At 25.1% G+C, this 21,798-nt stretch overlaps 1 protein-coding gene across 1 annotated transcript in view; it reads left to right on the top strand.

Annotated features, from left to right (window-relative positions):
- Window positions 1-21,470, top strand: part of LOC112690303 (probable G-protein coupled receptor CG31760) — a 168,716-nt gene extending 147,246 nt beyond the window's left edge. The window contains exons 9-13 of the mRNA XM_025564281.1: window positions 4,727-4,941; window positions 8,972-9,110; window positions 16,873-16,978; window positions 18,394-18,576; window positions 20,904-21,470. Coding sequence (XP_025420066.1) covers window positions 4,727-4,941; window positions 8,972-9,110; window positions 16,873-16,978; window positions 18,394-18,576; window positions 20,904-21,212 — 952 coding nt within the window. The 3' untranslated portion in view covers window positions 21,213-21,470. The remainder of the gene's footprint in view (window positions 1-4,726; window positions 4,942-8,971; window positions 9,111-16,872; window positions 16,979-18,393; window positions 18,577-20,903) is intronic.
- The last annotated feature ends 328 nt before the right edge of the window (window positions 21,471-21,798 follow it).

Genomic DNA, 21,798 nt, shown 5'->3' on the forward strand with positions numbered 1-21,798 from the left:
TGACTCACCATGTAACAATATATTATGATACTTTTGGATGAATTGAAATTTAAGCATATTTTGTTAAAATAAAATTTTAAATTTAAGGCTATAAAATTGTGAGTATGTACGTGTGCATAATCATTTCTATGTTTACAAAATGGAACATTTGAAATTTAGCCACTATAAGTTTCAGGTTATTATATTATTTTAATATTATATTTTTTTGCTGTAAAAATACGTTTTATTATAATTTTCATAAAAATACTTGAAATGTTTAAAATACGTATTAGTATTAAAAATATTTTTCGTACATAAATACTGCTATGTTATAATGATTGCTTTTACTTTCAGTCTCATATATACTTAAATTATTTATATTTTAATTAAATTGAATTTATAGTGGTATTAAGCTTAAATAATTTTGTTACTTTATTTAAATTACATTTTTAATGGGAAAGAGTGATTCAAAAAAATGTATTTTATTGGAGACTACATCTAACTGAAGTCCGGTGTTGAAATAAAAACTTTCAAACTCGTAATGAAAAACATATTTTAGTTAGAAACATTTTATCGTTTTAATAATGTTTATTAATAATTTCTATTTTTAATATTAATAAATCATTTGAATATCTATGGAAATATTATATAATTATACAAAAATATATACAAGGATTCACCTTTCATACACAAAATATGTCTAACATACTCATATCATACACATGTTAGCATTATAAGTTTACCTAACCATTGGTCAAATCATATGGTAACCCTTACCCATTCACTTTTGATTAAGAAAATGTTTGTAAGAAAAATAAAAAAATGTAAGTATAATTATTTAATTAGCAACTGATAAACAAATAAATATATTAAAAGATTTTTATAAAACAGATATTAAAATAATAAATTTAATTTAATTACAACGAAAGTATATTTTTGACTTAAAAAACTGATGATAGGAACTTTCGTGAAGGAATAAGAATTACAAAATAAGTAGAAATTATAAATATATGTAGAACAGTTAATTTGATGATTTAAAGTTCTCACGTAAATAACAGTAGTAACATGTTTTCTTTGTTACTTAGAAAGAAAGCCATTTACCCATTATCAGCTAAAAGTGTAAATGTATTATTAATTTTTTTTTTTCACTTGCATTAAAAGTTGCAATAACTAATAACTTAAAATTAAAATCAAAAAGATTCTTTTCTTTTATTGTAATAATTGGACATTTAAATTTTACAATTCGAGTATACATAATTAATTAGTAGTTATTAAACTAAATTTAATATTCAACACAAAATGAAATAAATAACTTTTTTAACACTGTAGCAAAAAACTATAGCAAATATAAATGCTCACTTATCGTAAAATAAAAAAATGCTGAACACGAAACTCATATTTAAAAAATGAAATTCCTTGATGTTGCTTACATTGATGTTTTAAAATTAATGTTTTAGTGATTATAATAAATTAAACAGGTACTTGTAAATTTTAAAACTAAATATTTCATGGGATATTTTAATATATCATCCACAATATTACTTTAATAATGTTTTATAAGATATCATAACCAATTTCCCTAAAATATTGAACGTATTTTTATAATTACCAATGTTACCATGTAAAGTAGACATAGGATTTAATGAATTGATACTGTACACATTTTTCCTTTGGACAGAATTAGTATTTAGATATTGTAATTGCATCACACTTAAGTAATAAAAACATCCGAATTCATTTGCATACAATGACAACAAAGCTTCTTTATTATAAACAGTAAAAAACAGGTTGGTTAACATCAGTTCGCTGACAATCACGACTTTTAAACAAGTCACAAGAATGATATTTACATTTTATACATTATAGTCGAAAAGTAAATGAAAATAATATAAAAATAATCATGAAAATTTGATTTGTATAGTTTTCTATAAAAAAAAAAAAAAAAATCGTATAAACTAGTTAATAATTAAAACTTTTAACTGACGTGTGACCGACATATACCAACTAATCAGGATTATAACTAACATTAAATTAAAAGTTTTAATTTAAAGAAATTAAAACCTATAAGCCCTACAAAATAAACGCTTAAGTATGCATGTAAAATATTTTTGACTCATACAAGATAAATTAACTCATAAGCTTATTGAAATTTTACGACTATTAAATAACCCACTGAGTTAAGAAATTGTTTGAAAATATTTATCAAAAGCTAATGTTGATACGATGTAATCAAAAATAATTTATTTTCCAAAGAAGTAAAACAGAGACTGAATTCACAAATTAAAAAAATATTATGTTCGGATTTCAAAAACACAGTTAACAAACTTAAGTTAAAATATGTAAGTATAAAAATATTTAAAAAAAAAAATAAATAATTTATACAAATAGAAACAATAAAAAATTAAAAATGCTAGAATGTTTTATGCAATATTATAATATTACTTCCTTCCTTCAAAAAGAAAAAAAAATTATAAATATTTTAAATATATATTTAGTATTGAAAATGTATATATTTATTTAACGTATATTGTATTTTATAATCGTTTATTTTAGCGGTTTTTTAAACTTTTTTTCACTTACCACTTGAGTATATTATCAATCAGTCACGTACCACTTATGATTAAAAATAGAACCACACAAACTTTACATAGTTAAATATATTTATTTTGAAAAAATGACAGTAAAATATTACAAAATAATTATTATTTATTTATTTATATAAATGTATTATTGATTTTAAATTAATATATGAATCGATTTTTAATTTTTAATTTTCACCTACTGCCATGCAGCCATACGCGTACCACCATGTAGTCAAATCACATTTTGAGAACTACTGATCTACCTAATTATTATGTTTATAGAATCGATATATTCATCAACAGGAATAAGTTGAGCTGTATTTTAAATTACTGAAAGTTAATTTTAAATTCAAATTCAAATCAATCTGTATATAATTATAATAATAACGAAAAATAACTCTTTTAATTACATAATACATATATTTGATTTTATATATTAAAATAGACAAAATAAATACATATTATAAACAATTATAATGTAATTTATGGAAAGTACCAACAAGATGAAGTGCAATTTTAAAAGTGATTGGATACTTCAAGTAATTTTCTTACTTAAGCTGTTCTGATTCTACTGCAAACTACACAACTCTATTCAGTATCATACATATTTGTGATGTACCCAAAATAACGGAAACAATTGTTTGCAATAAATTATTTAATATGTTTAATGTAAAATCCATTAATTCATTGATTACACTATAAATCATCACGAATACGTGAATTAACAAGTCAACAAGTCTGTAAACTTTTTATCAAAATATCTGATTTCATTTCAAGTCTTATATATTTTGTTTAGACATATAGAACCGCGTGATCAAATTAATTATTCAGTAAAACAATTGAGTAAATTATTTTAATCTATATTTATTAATAACTAAAATATGATGAATAGTTTATTCCTTATTTGAAACTGCTAAATAACATTTAAGAATATTTTCAATAAGAAAACATACAAATGTCACCGCAGCATAAGTCGTCTTGTATTTATATAACTATTAATACATACCTATTACATAATATATATATATATATATTATGTATATTAGTATCAATTTCAGTAAATATATGAAATTTATTTTCTAGTTCTAATTTATAGTAATAATATGATTGTACAAATTAAACCTTCACCATCGTCATCTACATGAATAAATTTCTTTCTTCTTAAATAATTTTTTTTAAAGTTAATTGTTTAAAACTTTTTCATTAATTTTTAATTTAACCAATTTAAGTTTAAACGACATAACTACAAAATGTACATGACATACGATTTACGGCAATAATGGTGATGGTTTAATTTGTACAATTGTGTTTGTAAAACGGTTATTCTTATTATATAATTTTAGATATATTTATCGTAACTGCGTAACTCGTAATATAAGTTATCTATGCTCATGTATTTTTACACATAAATTATTGATAATTACAGATAAATATTACATTGAATATATAAACATTTTCTATTTTCAGGGAAATAATTTTAACTATTGAGGTTTTCGAATTGTCAAGTTTTGAAGTATCGAGAACTCGGCTGTATTTATTTCGATGTATATTTAAATCTATTGTGCTGAGGCCACTAATGTAAGCTCCCTAGTAGGGTTCAAATCATTCCCTAAACAACGACATCAAATTAAATACTACCACAAAATTAATTAGACCAATGTACAAACATTTTCACCGAAATGTAAACATGCACTACTATTCATACCTATATCCAATATGTTCACGATAACCCTCCCGAAAAACCCGACTAAAACACGAATGGTGTAAAGATTTTTTTAAATTATTTAATGTTACAAATGTGTAATATTTATAACATTATTTTTAGCAATGGGGTTTTTCCTTAACACGATATTTTTTTTAATTTTAATTTTATGTATTTTTAATTTCCTAATTTTAATAGTTTGATAAATGTATAAATTATCTATAAAAAAATAAAAATATGTGATACAAAAAAAAGCAATAAAAATCGATAGATGCCTAAAATAATAATATGCATTCCAGCAGTTTTCACATTATTATTATTATTATTATTATTAATATTGTTTACACAATATCCTTGAAAAAATAAGTGAATTGAGATTTATACAAATTATTTTATTGATGTAATGATACTTTTTAGGCGTTGTTAATAAAAAAATGTTATTTGATTATAATCATGTCTACAGAATATCGGTAATATTCAAAGTTAGATCAGCCAAGGTCGTGAAAATCACCGATAAAGACCTGTTGAAGAGACTCGGACTAATGATGGCAGTAGTTGGTTTGATAATGTTGATAAGGACTCTGGTCGATCCACCGTACGTTATAGTGGGTAGGACTGCAGACAATTTAAAAACAGATCTCTGTCCTACTGGATGGTGGGATCGATTCTTTTCGATACGTGAGTATATTTTGTAAATAAAATTCGGTAAATAACATTGATGACATTATTAATATTATGTGCTTATATTGTATAAGTGTAAAATTTTAATTTTTTTAAAAATGTTTATTGCATTCTTCTACTAAAACTAAATAACTAATATTGTTCAATAGTATTCGTTGAATTATCAATTATGTCAACATTTTATTGTATGTATAATTTTTGGAGTACCAGCAGTTTTTTTTTTCTTTACTACAAAGAAATTCTAATTAAAATTGATACATTGAATTTTCAAGCTTAGGGTACAAATTGAAAATTATATACATTTTTATTACAACAATATAGCAAATTTTCGTAGTTTTTATTATTTTGGCAAATATTTGATATTTGAACAATCTTAATTTTTTTTTTTCTTTCTGACAATGAGTTTAAATTTATTTCTTTGATTAATTATAAATGTATAAGAATAATTTTTTATTACATTTTCAAGACTTTTTTTATCAAATAAAAAAAATTAAGTTAAAAATGATGACATTTTTTTTATAAATAGGTCAATAAAAAAAAAAAATTAAATAAAATTGTATTAAACTATTAATATCAAACAGTGATATAAACATTCAACATTTTATTTTTTTATATATATTATTTTTACTATTTTTTGAGCTACTATGAAATAGAGAATTCAATTTTATCGAAAACCAAGTTGTACCTTAAATGTTGCCGTTTTTTATAACTTTTCGTCTTTTTTCGCAATTATTAAAAAACTATTGGGACATTCGGAAAAAATCTCTTTATAGCACCAAATTTATAACATTTTTATCATAAATATGATTTCTATGATTAGAGTAATCTTCCCGGTAGAAATTATGTTTAAAGATACAAGAAAAACAAGTGTGACAAAATAGGCTGCAACACGATCGTGCAATTTTTCTTATTTTGACAAATTATACCTCGATTGCGCAAAAAATTTGCTACATGATTCCGCCCCGATCCCTTTTAACTTGAAAAAATCACAACAACATTGCGCACCAAAATATGTTATTATTATACTATGTATAATAATTTATATACAACATAAAATAATGTATACAATACATACTTTCTACATATAGTTTATCATATACATGCACTCAATATTATTATCTATTAATTCACAATTTTTCTTCCCAATTATTACAAGTTTAAGACTGTCAACAAATTATCATTGTTGACTTGGTTAAAAATTGTTTTTTTCTAAATTACATGTATGCTAAATGTATTTACTTACATGATCAATAGTCGACATTTTTTTTCTCTTAACTGATAGTTATTAGTCGATATTATTATTATAACTACCACTAGCTCAATCAAATTTTCATTTCAACTTGAAAAAGTGCATTTTGTGAATTGATAGTTTGACTGCATGTATGTGCAAATAATTGAAAGTAGATATTATATACATTATTTTATGTTGCACATAAATTATTATACATAGTATATACCTACACATAATTTGGTGCGAAATTGTGTTGTGATTTTAATAGGTAAAAAGGGATCGGGGCGCAATCGTAGTATAATTAGTCAGGTAAAAAAAGGAAAAATTGTGCTATCTTGTTGCAACGGTCAAAATAATACATGTATATTAGTGGTGAGGGTTCAAATCCCGGTTAACATTTTGCATTTTTCTTTGTTTTTATCATTTATTCGGTTAAAAAACTGTCAAAGAATTGAAAAATCAACCACCCAAAAGCATCGACAGCAGCTGATTTCTTAATTTTTACTTTCTATTTGATAGTAATCGGAAAACTTTTTCTAGTCGCAATCGTGAAAAAATACACATTGAATAACAAAATCAAAACATTCCTTATTTCATTTAAATATTGAAAATAGTTGTTCTCGAATAATTATAATTAATTTTGTACCAAATACTTAATGGAATGCATGGCATGATCCGGTGAGTAACATTCAGAACAGATAAGTTTTTTATAAAACTAAAATTTAAATTTAATAAAACCTAAGTAAACAAATTTTATCACAATTAGACTGTCTTAAACCTCCGACTATATTCTTCGTCGATTTTATTTTATATTTTTACTATCCATAATAAGACCCATAAATTTGTCGGTAAATTTAAAGATGAAAAAAAATATCAATGATGATTATCATACATGAAATTAGATATAAATTTATATTTTCTACTTCCGATGATCTCACTTTATTTTAAAATCAAAAAATAAACGACGTGTTGCGTAATACTTAACCAATTGTAAAACGTTTTATGGAAATATAAAAATGAATACTTATTTCTTACAATCTTAACATGTTTAAAATTACCATTAACAATAACCGTCTTTATTTCATTTGTCAAATTAAATTAAATCCTTATTTTACGTTTTGATATATAAAAAAAATGTATATACAGAATACAGAAGTACTTGCTTAAGATGCTCCCGTTTGAGATGTTTTCCCACTTAAGGCGTTTTTTTCGTTAGTCTCTAGACATTTCTTATACTAGGCAATGTTAAAAATTTTGTTAAGACACTTGGTTTTTTTCTATCTAATCGGATATTATGCTTTTTTGTTCAGCATATTACGATAAAGTTTAGTAATATTGTGAAAATAAAAATAGAAATAATACTCGTTTACGTGTACTTCTACGTTTTATTATTGTACTGTATTTTCACGATTAGATGCGTATTATATCGTATTATGAGGTTCAAGACGATCAAGGAGAAGAATATCCAGACAATCCAGTATCGGCTTTTATTATTACTGCTGGTTTGTAACACCTAACGAAAACTTGAAACATATTATCCATTATAGAAAATGCCGAAAAATGTTGGTTTATATCAACAAAGTCAAAACATTTTTACTGAAATGCATTGCTTGAATCTTAAACAAACAAAAATAGATATTTTTTTTTAATGTGATATAAAATAATATATTAAATTGAAAACAATAATAATTATAAAAATACTTACTGTATAAATGTAAATATTTTTTTTTTTAATTATATTCAATAGCAAAACATCTAAATTATTATAATTTATAAATGTCTTATCTGTTATTTATGTTCGATAATAAAAAAAACTAACTAGATATTTCAGTTATTTTTTTTTCAATTCTTGCATAAAACGTTTTCCCACTTAAGACGTTCTAGTGTGCTGATCCCTTGAAGAACATTTCAAACAACTTTTACTGAATGTTTATATCTTTATTACATTTTAGTTTCAAATTAATAATTAAAGTTAAATGTATTAAATATAACTAATTTTTCGCTATTTAAATTATAATATTAAAGATAAAAATTTATAGATTATTCAAACATTTTATCAAACACTAAATTCAATTCTAGAAAATAAATCATCATTTAGACTTGGTATTATAATTCAATCCTTAATTAAACTAACCAACAGTGTAGTAAAATGCAAGCTCTGTACTATTATAGTACAATAGTCCTTGATATTACATATATACACTTAAACTATAATTTAAAATAGTTTAAAGGTATGAAATAGTTCAATCAGATATTAAATTATATGACATTTTAACACTATCGAGATCATGGATACATTCACAATATTTCATGAATTCCTATTTACGTCATAAATCAAACTTAGGAATGTACGAAAACAAAAAGGGTAACTACTTAGTATTAAAATATTTAAAAAATCTTATCTTACATTTATTATTAAACTATAATGATTATAATAACTATAATCAATTATTGATTCGTTGTTTGGTTAATTATGTGTATATACGTGTATATTAATTTGTGTAAATGTATATTTCTATCTGTATAAAATACAACTTGTAATGTGTTTACAAACAATATTATCCCTATACGACCATCAATTTATTATTGGAAAATGAAAATTACTACAACAGAAATAGAATAATTTGTGTTGTGATTCTTAATTAGAATATTTAATATTAAAAATAAATAAACAATAAATTAATAACTATTTTTATCATAGTTTATAAGATAAATGAATATGAATGGGTTAAATAATATTATAAAAATATATCTTTAATTTAATTTAAAATTTGTGTTTGTTTATCCTGTTTTCAGTGGAAGTATTATTTCTTGTTTGGGGTATTCGTCTATGCATTGTTGTGCGGAAAGCTCCGTCAGAATTCAACGAGAGTCGATTCATGTCAATGGCTATTTACAATGAATTTATTCTCTCAGTCTTCCTTAATGTATCAATGTAAGTCAACTATAATCAGACAAACAATTATTTTATTTAATTGCGAAACATATCAAATGGATAAATAACAACAATATGCTTATAATTTCAATTGTACTTAAGAAAATGTAATGTAAAATGTATCACTCGCTTTGAAAAAAAAATTATTGCAACGATTTAATAAGTATTACAAATAACCGAAGAAAATAATATAATATAATATAAAAAATATTTAACTATAAATTACAAAGTTATTATTATTATAATAACTATCAATATTTTGTTGCATAACCATCCTAGATACTATTGTTATTAATACTACTTTGGAAACTAAGTAATATTCTTTTTAAAAGTAAGTCATTGTATAGGTTAAAAAAAGAAGTTCGTTAAAAAAGTTTGGTACAAACAATTTCCAACATTTTCATTTTCCGAGCTTAACTATAGTTTCAACAAAAAGCTCATAAAATTAATCTAAAATAAATAAAAACTAATCATCACGAAAAAACCGTTGAATTCAAAAATAAAGTTTACATTTGTGTTCATTATTATTAATATTTAGAAATCAGGTAAACAAACTAGAACTTTTTTATCCATTTACTGTGAATGTATTTTAAGAATTTTACTTATCAAAAACTGGTAAATATAATAATCATACTTTTGGTGAAATCAACAGCTCATAAAAAACAATCGATAATGATATTAAATGTTCAGATAGAAAAATAAAATTTTACTTACAAAATGTTTACAATAAATATTATTAAAAATTTTCCAAGCAGTAATCCTGCTGAAATTTTAAAAAATAATAGTAAAATATTATATGCTTTTATAATAAAGTATCATTGAAATAATTTACAAACATTATGGTTACACAAAAATGCATGTACACAATATTATGGTATAACAGCAAGTTTCTCTAGCGCTTTTTCGTAATATTTATGTAACATATTTTCCCTCGTTGCTAATTATAGATGTTTACTTAGCACATGTCGGAAACGAAAATTATGTCTTTTTTATATGTTTAAAAAATCATTACATGATAACTACATGTTTTTCGTGAAGGCTTGTGCTTCTCCATTTCATAAAAATAAAAGCCATTCCAAATTATAATTAGTATAAATATATTAATGTACTATACGATATAAAGCCGATCAGCTTAAACTCACTCGTTACTGGAAATTAGATATTAGTAGTCACCTGCGCGTGAATTTGAATAATTTGAATGGCAGCTATCTACAGATTTTATAAAGAAATTAGACATTTATTTACACATAATGAATATTTTAAACCATCTCGTAATGGAAAAAAAAAGAAGAATTAAAATGCGAATATGATGCGAATGAATCAGGCATTAGGTTACAAATTTAGTAACAAGTTTTGATAGAGTCATAATGTGAAATCATCTTGGAACAATTCATGAGTAGACGATATTATTTTATTTTACTTATATTATTTATTTTTGTATTTATATACGGACAAGGTCCAAATATATTTACATGCAAATATAATGATAAGATATATGCTGAAAATATGAATAAAATATGAATTTATTGTAAGGAAGAATAAAATTGCAAAACATCAAAAAGTATATAAACCAGTGAATATTGTATACAGTAATATTAAAATACAAGAAAATTAAAAAAATATTAAAATCAACTATTATTTCACCTATAAATACAATAAAAAAAACGAATGATAATATTATAATTATTATTCGATTCACAAACAATAATTGTTTTCAATTATTGAATTCGTGATAAGTTCAATCATTATTACAATTATGAAGCAGCTCTTTTTAGAGAAAAATAGTTGAATTTTAATCAATTTAATTTAGTATTTTTTAAACCAACGGAAATCAATCAATAATATTAAAATTCAATTAATTTAATGGTAAAATTTTTGTTTTTTATAAATCTAATTATATTATTTTAAAATATATATTTTCAATAATTAATGAGAATAATTTTTAAAAAAAGAATGAAAGAAAACTAATTAGTTTTAATAATTAACTTTATATTCGATTATAAGTGATTTGAGAAGTGTATTGATTAAATCATGATTCATGTTTTTTTTTTTTTGTTGTCTGTATTTATGATTTTCACCAATATGATTACGTTTCAAATCACGTTCTCATCACAATGACTTTAAAATTTCACCATTTTCTGTTATAAAATTATTACATAAAAAGTGTCAACCATTTTAACAATCATACTAATGTTTTACGGAAGTATCCATCCTAGCTATCCCATACTAGGTAATCCTTTTCCTTACCCCGTCAACTAAAAAAATGTCAGGATTTATTGAATATAAAATAATTCTATTTTTATACTAAATCATATTTTTTTTTCTTGTGACCTGGGTTTCTATAATAACAGACCACCCTGCTCGTGTTCATTCATGTTTTTTTTATTCATTTAGTTATTATTTTTTACGAGATTGGTAAAAATGTTTAAAAATTTAAAATTATTACTTCGCTATATATTATTTATTTCACTTACTGTATAGTAAATTGCAGGTTGTAGGTATTATTGTTTTAAAATTACAATAATAAAATAAAACTTTGTAACGCAAATACGTTTTTACCGTAAATACGAAGGAAACGTTACGATATTTAGTATTAGTAATGACGCAAATAAATTTACACGTAGCCGCACAATAATTTACATCTGACAAAGTATAATATAAATCTGTGAATATTTTATATTACATTACTACTATTTGTATAAACGTAACATTTAGACAACACAAATAATCCGAACAAACGATAATGTTAAATAGTATTTTATTCCACGCGTTTGATGAATAAAGGATGTACGAAAGCAATAGATTCATATTTTACGAGCTAATTGATTTTCGTGTATCGAGTTATATCGATAGTAGGTTTGTGTATATATGTGTGTGTGTGTATGTGTGTGTGTGTGCAGTACAAGCTTAATATATTAACATACATATATATTATATAATTAACTGCTTTACTGTAATGTGTCTGATGAAAGCAACATAAAAATTAAAAAAAATATAATAGTTCAAGTCCCTTTAAACGCTCGAAAACGACCGGAAGAGAACATAATTTGTGTATAATTTCATCTTCAATGAAAATGTCAATGATTTCAAATGATATTAAGCGAGTACAAATTTATTTCAATATGTTCAAAAACAATTTTTTGTTTATGAGCATTATAATGTATAAAATAGCAGTCAGCAATGGTGTTCCACATCTCAATAATTAGGGAAATTGTTTTTTCTAAAACAAATAAAATATTCGTATGACATTAAAAATAATTGAACATGTATGTAAACATTTAAACTGTATAATAATAATTGTGCATTGAATAAAAATACAATATATTCTAAATTACTATGTATTTTATTCACAATAGTGTTATTTATTATTTATTTATCTTGAAAAAGAAATTTAAATTTTTTTTTAACTATGTATTAGTTATTATAAAAGTTATTTAGAATATCGAAAACAATATTAATTTTAAAAATATTAGAGTTTTTTTTTTATTTTGTGTACGTTGTGTTCGTTTATTATATTAATATATAGATTGTAAGTATATCAAATAAATAAGGTGCGTTACCCCAGCACCCGCACTTTCGAAAACATGAATTGTAATCATGCAGTTTTATGTACTTTATTTTGTACAATTTTGTACAACCAAAATTAAATTTTGTACAACCCTCGAACCTCCCCGAAATTCAATTTCATTTTACGGGTGCTGGGGTAACGTTACACCAGCACCCGGATCAACTATTTTTCACAAATTTCAACTTTAAACCGTACAGTATAATGTACTTCATTTTGTACAATTTTGTACAACCAAAATTAAATTTTGTACAACCCTCGAACCTCCCCGAAATTCAATTTCATTTTACGGGTGCTGGGGTAACGTTACACCAACACCCGGATCAACTAATTTTCACAAATTTCAACTTTAAACTGTACAGTATTATGTACTTTATTTTGTACAATTCCCAAACCAGAGGCGGCTCGTAGAGTTCATAGAAGTTCGAGTACAAAATTCTAATATTTTTTCTTTATCTATTATCATAGTTTACCTCCTTCAACTTCTGTTGGTAATTCATTTAATTAAATTCTTTATTATGTACTAAATTATTTTCCATTTTTATAGGTTAATTCTATATTCTGGAACATCTATGTTAATACTTTTTATTAAACTTTTAGATTCTTAACGGAGTGATTAACGTGTTTATCTTACAATGATGTGTGCTTTTTTTTTTATTATTTTTTTTTTTTTATTGTGTCTGTCATCACGTTTTTGAGTGGTAATAGTGCTTTGATTTTTGACTTCAGCCCCTCTTTAAAAATTTAATTTAATCTAGTTTATACTTTAGGTAGTTAATAGTAAAATTTTTATTAGTTTTTATGAGACTCTGTAATAACCCTGAAAAAGTAACGGAAAAACAGGAATTTATGTACAACCACTTTTCGATTAAATCGATTTTTTGATTTTGTTGTAACTCAAAAGACTTGAAATTTTAACCAAATGTTTATATTAGCGTTATATATTTATGATTAAATTTTCAAAATATTTATAGACCATTGAAAATTTCGATTTTTCTATTTTTTTTTTCTTGAAATACCGATAAAAAAATTTGGCTCCTAAAAAAAAATCTTTAAAATGTAATATAAGATGTTTATTATATACTACCCCACTGCAACTCAACGGATTGTATTTAATAATCAATTATTTCTATTTTTAGTATTTGCCGTTTATAATATGTTATCGGGAATTTTATTGACAATTATTTCTGAAAACTGTTTCTTTTCATTTTAAAATTAATACCATACAGTATAACAAATAACAATCCAGCTAATAATACAATCATTGTTTATAATTTATAAGTAATGATTGTTTTCGTTATATTTAGTTTTGGTAATCCAGTTGCAATTGTGTGTGGACTATCGAGTTAGTGCATTAAATATTTACGTAAATAAATATCAAATATAATAAATATTGTGTCCTGAAAAAATATCGACAAAGTGTGTGATTATTATGATATTACCATGTAGGTGGACAGTACTGCTATTGCAGTGGTCAAATCACTACTGCTATAGCATTAATATTTAATTGCTTTTCTGAAGGTTCTTAAGAAAAAAACCAAAATTTAGAATGTCCATCAATGTGTTAACAATAATATTGTTGATTAAATTTGCATAAAATAAATTTTAAATCTAAAATAAACATATTATATTTTTTGGAAATTACAAATTATACCTAATAAAAGGCAAAATTATCATAAATACAACTCTATTTAATTTTATATTTTTATTTTTATAAGTCTTATATTGACTATTTTTAGACTATTTTCTAAAAGAAGAAATATTTTGTTTGTTTATATACAGTCAATTTAATTAAATTAATTGTAGAAGGTAGTAGGTACCTATTATAGGTAATTGATAAATTTAAAATATAGATCCTACACATTTAAAATAATTAAATAGGTACTTGAATGTATTAAAGCTGTAGGTATGTTGAATCATATATTGCAATGTTTATATTATTTAGATACCTATACTAATACAATAATACTATAGCCATCCAATGTAATTTGATCTTTCAAATTTAAAATTTCATCATTAATATTTGGTTTTTATTATCATTTGCCATCACTTATTAGAGTAATACACAAAAGTTTTAATTATATTTTAAAATAAAACAAAATAAATTCAAGGAAATTATACCTAATACACGACATAAATTTAATTTATTTAAATGATCACAATTTTGAAAAAAAGAAGTACATTAAGACATTAGGCGATAGGTACATTCAAGTTCATATTAAAACCAAATACATATTATTATAGACAAAATTATAGTAAATTACTAAAATAAAATTAATCTATGAGTCAAAATATTCGATACATTTTGTTGTAGTAATGCTTAGAAGCGCGATATCATGAATAGACGAATTAGTCGACAATTTTGAAAGTAGCAATGTAGCATAATGCCCACGTACGACGTACCAACTACTTAGTATCATTGTTCATTGGTTACAAATAGTAATTATTATTGTACAACCTAAAATCAGATTGTATTAGACTATTTTTAGAAATGCAATATTATATTTTTCTTCTTAACATTAAGATAACAATATTAAATTACAACTCCTACTGTGATGATGACAAGAAATTAGTCAGACAATATTAAAATAATAAAAACTTTTACAGTATACCTACGGCATAAAAAATATAAAACGATGTTTATTGACATGTATACTGATCTCCTAAGGCAATAAGCAACAATGGAGTAGTTTTGAGAAAAATGAGTAAAATGTAACATTAGGTATAGCTAGTTGTATAATAATTATATTGACGATAAAAATAACTCATTATAAATTATATAAATATAACTGATATTGGTTAATAGTTTGTTCGTCGATGTCAGTAGGTGGGAATTTATAATAATGGTCGGTATTTATAATTTTAGTTAGCTTATTACTCTTCGTAAACATATTTAAATTATTTTATATTAATATACATATTTTTTAAGTATTTTATGGACACATCAAGCAGCTTGAAACGCGTGAGTACGCTTTGTATTTCACTATACCGTTTTTTAATATTAATCACTAAAAGTGTTATAAATGACGATTCTGTAATTTAAATTAAAATAAAATGTTTATTCAAAAAAATATTTAACATGCGGTTTTTGAACCTTATTTATTTTTTACACGTGTTAAAAAAGTTACCTACAGCATAGTCCTAGTATCTAATACCTAATCGGCGTTGACATTCTTATGTCAACAGTATTTAGTAGAAACAAAACATATACATGTACCGATGTATCTGCATTTAATGTAGATACTCTTCGATTTTTTTTTTGTTATTCTTATCAGAAAATAAATCATTCATTAAAAAATGTAAAAATGTAATATGATATTAATATATAAATATATAAATGATTAATTTAACTATTATTAAAATAATGCACCTACTTAATATAATTGACATAATTTTAAATCTTAATATCTGCGAACTTACCTAATATATTCTGTTGATTCTTTTTGAATTATATAAGTTAATTAACAGCAACTATTTCTACCTAAAAGGAAGTGCTGTATATTCGATAAAAGTATCTTAGATACAATATTGATAGAAGATACGCGATAACACCCGTAAGATGAAATTGAATTTCGGGGAGGTTTGGGGATTGTACAAAATTGTACAAAATAAAGTACATAATACTGTACGGTTTAAAGTTGAAATTTGTGAAAAATAGTTGATCCGGGTGCTGGTGTAACGTTACCCCAGCACCCGTAAAATGAAATTGAATTTTGGGGAGGTTCGGGGGTTGTACAAAATTCAATTTTGGTTGTACAAAATTGTATAAAATAAAGTACATAATACTGCTTGATTACAATTCATGATTTCGAAAGTGCGAGTGCTGGGGTAACGCACCTAAATAAATATAATATATTATGGTATATAATATAGTATAGCGATATTCATATATGCTGTTTAACCATTTTTATAATTTTAAATTTTTATGTGATTTGCATTGAATTGCATCAATTGTACGCTTGGCATTTATTTCATCATCTTAAATAATTTATTTTATAATGTTATAATTATTATAACAGTACAAATATATTAGTGTTCAACAACTGACGACTCTTCAAATGGTCAATAAATCAGCAATTATACAGGTTCAACGGAATTTTATATTTTATATTTGTGTATATAATATTATAGTATTATTCCTAGTGTACGTGTTCTTGATTTCCTACAGATAATTATCACTGTTTTTCTTCGCCACAGGTTTTTTTTGCAGTCACCGGCCAATCCTGACTTACAGTATATAATTTTCTTCTGTCATACACAACTCACAGTCACTACACTGCTGGGATTTATATTCGCTAGTAAGGTTAGTCATCAGCATCGGAAACGGATTACAATAAATCATATCGTTTACATTAATCAATAAAACCTTATAGTAAATTAAACAATTGAATGATCGCAGGAAAAACAATAGCGTGTTTTACTGCAGTGTAGAAATAAAATAGACACCTTATTTATTTTCAAGAATACTTTTACATATTATATAGATTGATAAAGGATTTTTTTCCGGTGCTTATTCACTAAATAATCATGTATTAAGCCAAACAAGGCCAAAGCTCCTCAGACGTTAAACTATAATTCATTAAAGGACCATTCAACTAAAAAAAATCATTAAGTATTTTATTACTATAATAAATAGAATAGATTTTAACTAGAATGATGATATCAATTTGTAACTATTTGTTCGTTAGTCACGGTGATTTTTGACAAAACGCGTCACGTCACAGATTTGTTCGCCGTCGCCGCAGTTATATGTAGTACACGGCAATATTTATCCGTTTCACTGCATTCAACGTGTGTAATATTATTCTGACATCGTGTATGGTGTACCTATAGATTGATGAACTGGCTATTTCAGATTTAACTCATAGCGTCTAAGCGGTAGTAATTTTTTTTCAGATTTATTATTTGTTTTTAGAATGATTTGATGACGCGTAATGTTTAATATTTTTTCGTCTAAAACAATTTTTTTAAACAAATAACTTTGTTTTACTCTTATTTCCCGATCATAAAGATATAACTTATTCAAATTCGACACAACAAACATACTCAACGAGGTTATTAAAAACGCAACATTTTTCGCATCTACACCAATTATTTATATTAATTACTTTAGATCGTCCATCAACATATATTTCCAAAAATGAATTATTTAAATATTGTGGTTCGACATCTATTCTCAGATCATCTACTATTGGTTCATAATTATATGTATAAAGGATCATTAAAAAATATATAATATATATTATATTAGGTCATGTAGCAAAATCGGGCCCAACAATCATTAACAAAAAGGACCACATTTACTATCATCATCTGGTGAACTATAGTTAACCCTTCCAGACCAAACCTAGAAAAACTGAAAAAAATAAAAAAATTTTTTTCGTAATTCCTTTATGTTTTTCTATGTTAAATATGGAAACATTTTGAAAAAACATAAAAATGATTTTGTTGAGCTCTATATTTTACAGTACGTGACATTCATAAGATTTGAATTTGTAAATAGTTAATTATAATAAAATATTATAAATTGTATTGTATTATATATCGAATAAATTAAATCGATTTTTTTTCATACCTAGTTATAATTCGTATTTTATGTGGTTAGAAAACAAATAAATTACCTTACTAAAATAAACAATTCTTAGTGGCTGGTTTAGGGTCTCGAAAATATTAATTTAATATAACAAAAAACATATGCATTTAAATCACGATTTTCAGGCATACTTGGTGATTAGAGGGGAAGAATCGAACGATGAAGATGGACAGGTAAAAAGCATCAAAGTGACCGGCGGTAGTAGAATGTTGAGTAAACAGACGAGAAATTCAAATAAAGTTAACTCCACATTTGGTGGCTTAGAAGAGTCCAGTACCGATTTCGTACTGACGGAAGCGGACGTGCAAGTGAGTTTCGATGAATAGCAGTGATAGCAAAAATAATATATAGACAACGCTTTAAAACATAACGTATTAATTATTAACAATTAACAATATTATAAACATTAACTAGGAAAAAATGATAATGTTATTCTTTGAGAACTATGTGAATTGTCTAAATGCAAATTTCAATCGTCAATAACTAATCGTAAAATCCAATATTTTATTTTCCTTTTTATAAAGTTATTGTAAAAATCATAATGTTAAAAAAATAAATCATCCATGGGAAGTAGTGCTCTTTATAGTCCTGTATTTTAAGAACCATACCGGACTAAAAATTTTACCAGGGGATCGAAGTCGAACTGGATTACACGTAAACGTTAATCAAAGATTAAAATTGAACCGAACCGACGGTTTCATATTATTTTTAGACCGGACCGGACCAGTAATTAAATAACATTCAATAAAGTAGACCGTAGACCGAACTGTCGGTCCAATCTTATAACATTTTGGACTGTTTATGAACCGGTCCATAAGGTTCAGTCTGTATTAGCCCAGACCGTACCATATGACGCGTTTAGTATTACACTGGACCGGACTACCCGACTTTATAAATAAATATGTACTTTAAGTTGTAGATTTTTTTTCGTTTTATTTGTTTACAAAACAATATCTGTATTTAGATTTTAAGTACCATTATTAGAACTGGGCTGTGACTAGACTAGACTGAAAATAATGTATTTGATCAGAGGACTGGATCGAACTACTCCTAAAAATTATTGAACCAGACAAAACTGACGATTCAATAGTTTTTGTATGTTAGGACCAAGGCTCATAACTTCTAGCATTTGCATATTTTTTTTTTGAGAGGTCCTAGAGTTACCTATGTGAACTATAAATTTGTTTCAGATTTTATGTTGCATATTTTTGCATATTTCGGAGTATACATGCTATTTTGCTTTTTTTCGCTTTTTTTTTTGCTTATTTTTGGATTTTTGCATCATTTTTATCATTAGTTTTTTTAAAAAATTTTTTAGTAGCCTAAACATTTTTTCTCAAAAATAACAAGTAATTATAGTTATATTAATTGTTCATATTAGTAATTAATTCGTGTTAATTAATTTTTCTTCTTATATAACTTATATAATAATATCAGATAAACTATATATACCTATACGAGTTTAGGCGACTCGCGACGTAGCGAGAGTGTAAAATTTCGTAATCCCATCGATAAGGAAACCATTATAATTGTATATAATTGTAGCTTGTACTGTAGTATTTTATTTTTATAGTTTCTAGGTATTCGGGTATTCCGATATCATTATTCCCAGATTATATACAGATTATTTTTCATTAACATTTTGCAGTCGTTTCCGATTTTTCGTACTGTATACATGCTAGTTCGTTCTGTGAATTCAGTATCTAATTTTTTTTTTTTTTTTTTAATAATAGAAGCTAAAATAATAAAATAATATAATAAATAATAATAATAAAATAATAATTTTTGTATATAAACATTTTTTTTTTTTTTGCATATTTTAGTATTATTAGTGCATATTTAAGCGCTTATATGAATACTTTTTAGAGCATATTTAAGCGCTTATAACAACCTTTTTTTAGAGCTATAAGTTATGAGCCCTGGTTAGGAACGTACTAGACCGGACTAATAAGACCGGATCATGCAGAACACTAGTGGGAGTGACGATAGTGTCTATATGTATACTATTTATACTTGTATTAAAAACCGAATTCTACATTATTTCCTTATTTCCAAATTAGTTTATTAACTCATTATTTTATTATACTTGTTAACAATTTTAGTTATTGAAAAATTATATTTTAATAAAAATATCATAAGGAGTGACAATAATAGACACAATTGTCGAACCAAAATAAACGGATTGTGGTACAAAAATGTTTTTATTACCCATATTATTTGATGATCTGCAATTAAAAACTACATGGTATAATAACTAATCAAATGTTGCAATCAGATCACATGATCTTGTTGATGCAATCTGTCATATTTTTTTTAAACATATTTACATTCATGAGTATTTGCGATAACATATTGTCATTTATTGCTGCATAAAACTTTTGAAAAAATACTATACTCATATGCGTTAGTTTTTCTTTTCACCGACACACATACGAAATCATGACGTTCCAGACATCTAGGAGGATCTCCAGGTGTTAATAATAACATATCCTTATTTAAATTATTGCGCGCGTGTGTGTGTTTGTTTCGCAGCTCGTTAATATTACAGTTGTATGTCTGCGTTAGCGTCCCGGACGTGTTCCTTTCACGTTTGACCAAATCCTTATTGGACCGTGCGCTCATTGATCTGTTACAGGAAGAATTCGCTCAACTGTTCAAGCAGTTAGAAGTGCTCAAGGACAAAAACTTGAAACTCGGGAACCGTCATCTCGTGGAAAAAATAGCGGCCATGCAGGAGGTGAGCAAACGCGGAGTGTGGTCGACAAACGTTGACAAGAAGCTGGTGATCATCGGCGGCGGTGATGGCGGTGGTGGTGGTGGTGGTGGAAGTTACCCGTTCGCCAACCACCACCATGGTTGTAGCCACCCAATGACTGACAGCCAAAAATCGTTGGTTGTCAATCAAAATGGCAAGAAACCGTTCATGAAAGAAGTGACGGTGTAAACATCGATATCATAGTCTTAAATATGCCACTTTTTGTACCTTTTTGGTACATATTTTACACACACAAACAAACATTCGCTCAATGGACGCACCAAATGTACTCAACGTTTAACGTCAATGCGTTTAAATCTGGTTTGAAACCGGATATATTATAAGTGTAAAATAATATTATATAAAGATGTCTACTCGTATTGTGCAATTATTATTTACTTGATATTAATTTTATTTCGTCAAATTATACTCCCGAAATAACGATGACACCTGCAGTATTGTTATTTATGTTATTGTTTACATTATAACATAATTATATTGTTCTTATGCATATTAGTACAACTAAGACTATTATTACTACTTTCACTTTTATTATTAACTATACAATTATTATTATTACCATTATTGTATTGATGTTATTTTTAAGACAGTATAAAACGGTCATGTGTTCCTTGAAAACGTCAAAAGGACGTTTCGCAGAATACGTAGCTTTTAATCCATTTCATGCACACCTCATCGTTAAGACATACAACATATTGATATCCATACATGAGGTAAACACGACAGATCTGGATAGACTATTTTTACCATTCAT

This window comes from Sipha flava, unplaced genomic scaffold (assembly GCF_003268045.1).
Source record: "Sipha flava isolate LNK unplaced genomic scaffold, YSA_version1 114_pilon_pilon, whole genome shotgun sequence".
NCBI classification, from domain to species: Eukaryota; Metazoa; Arthropoda; class Insecta; order Hemiptera; family Aphididae; genus Sipha; species Sipha flava.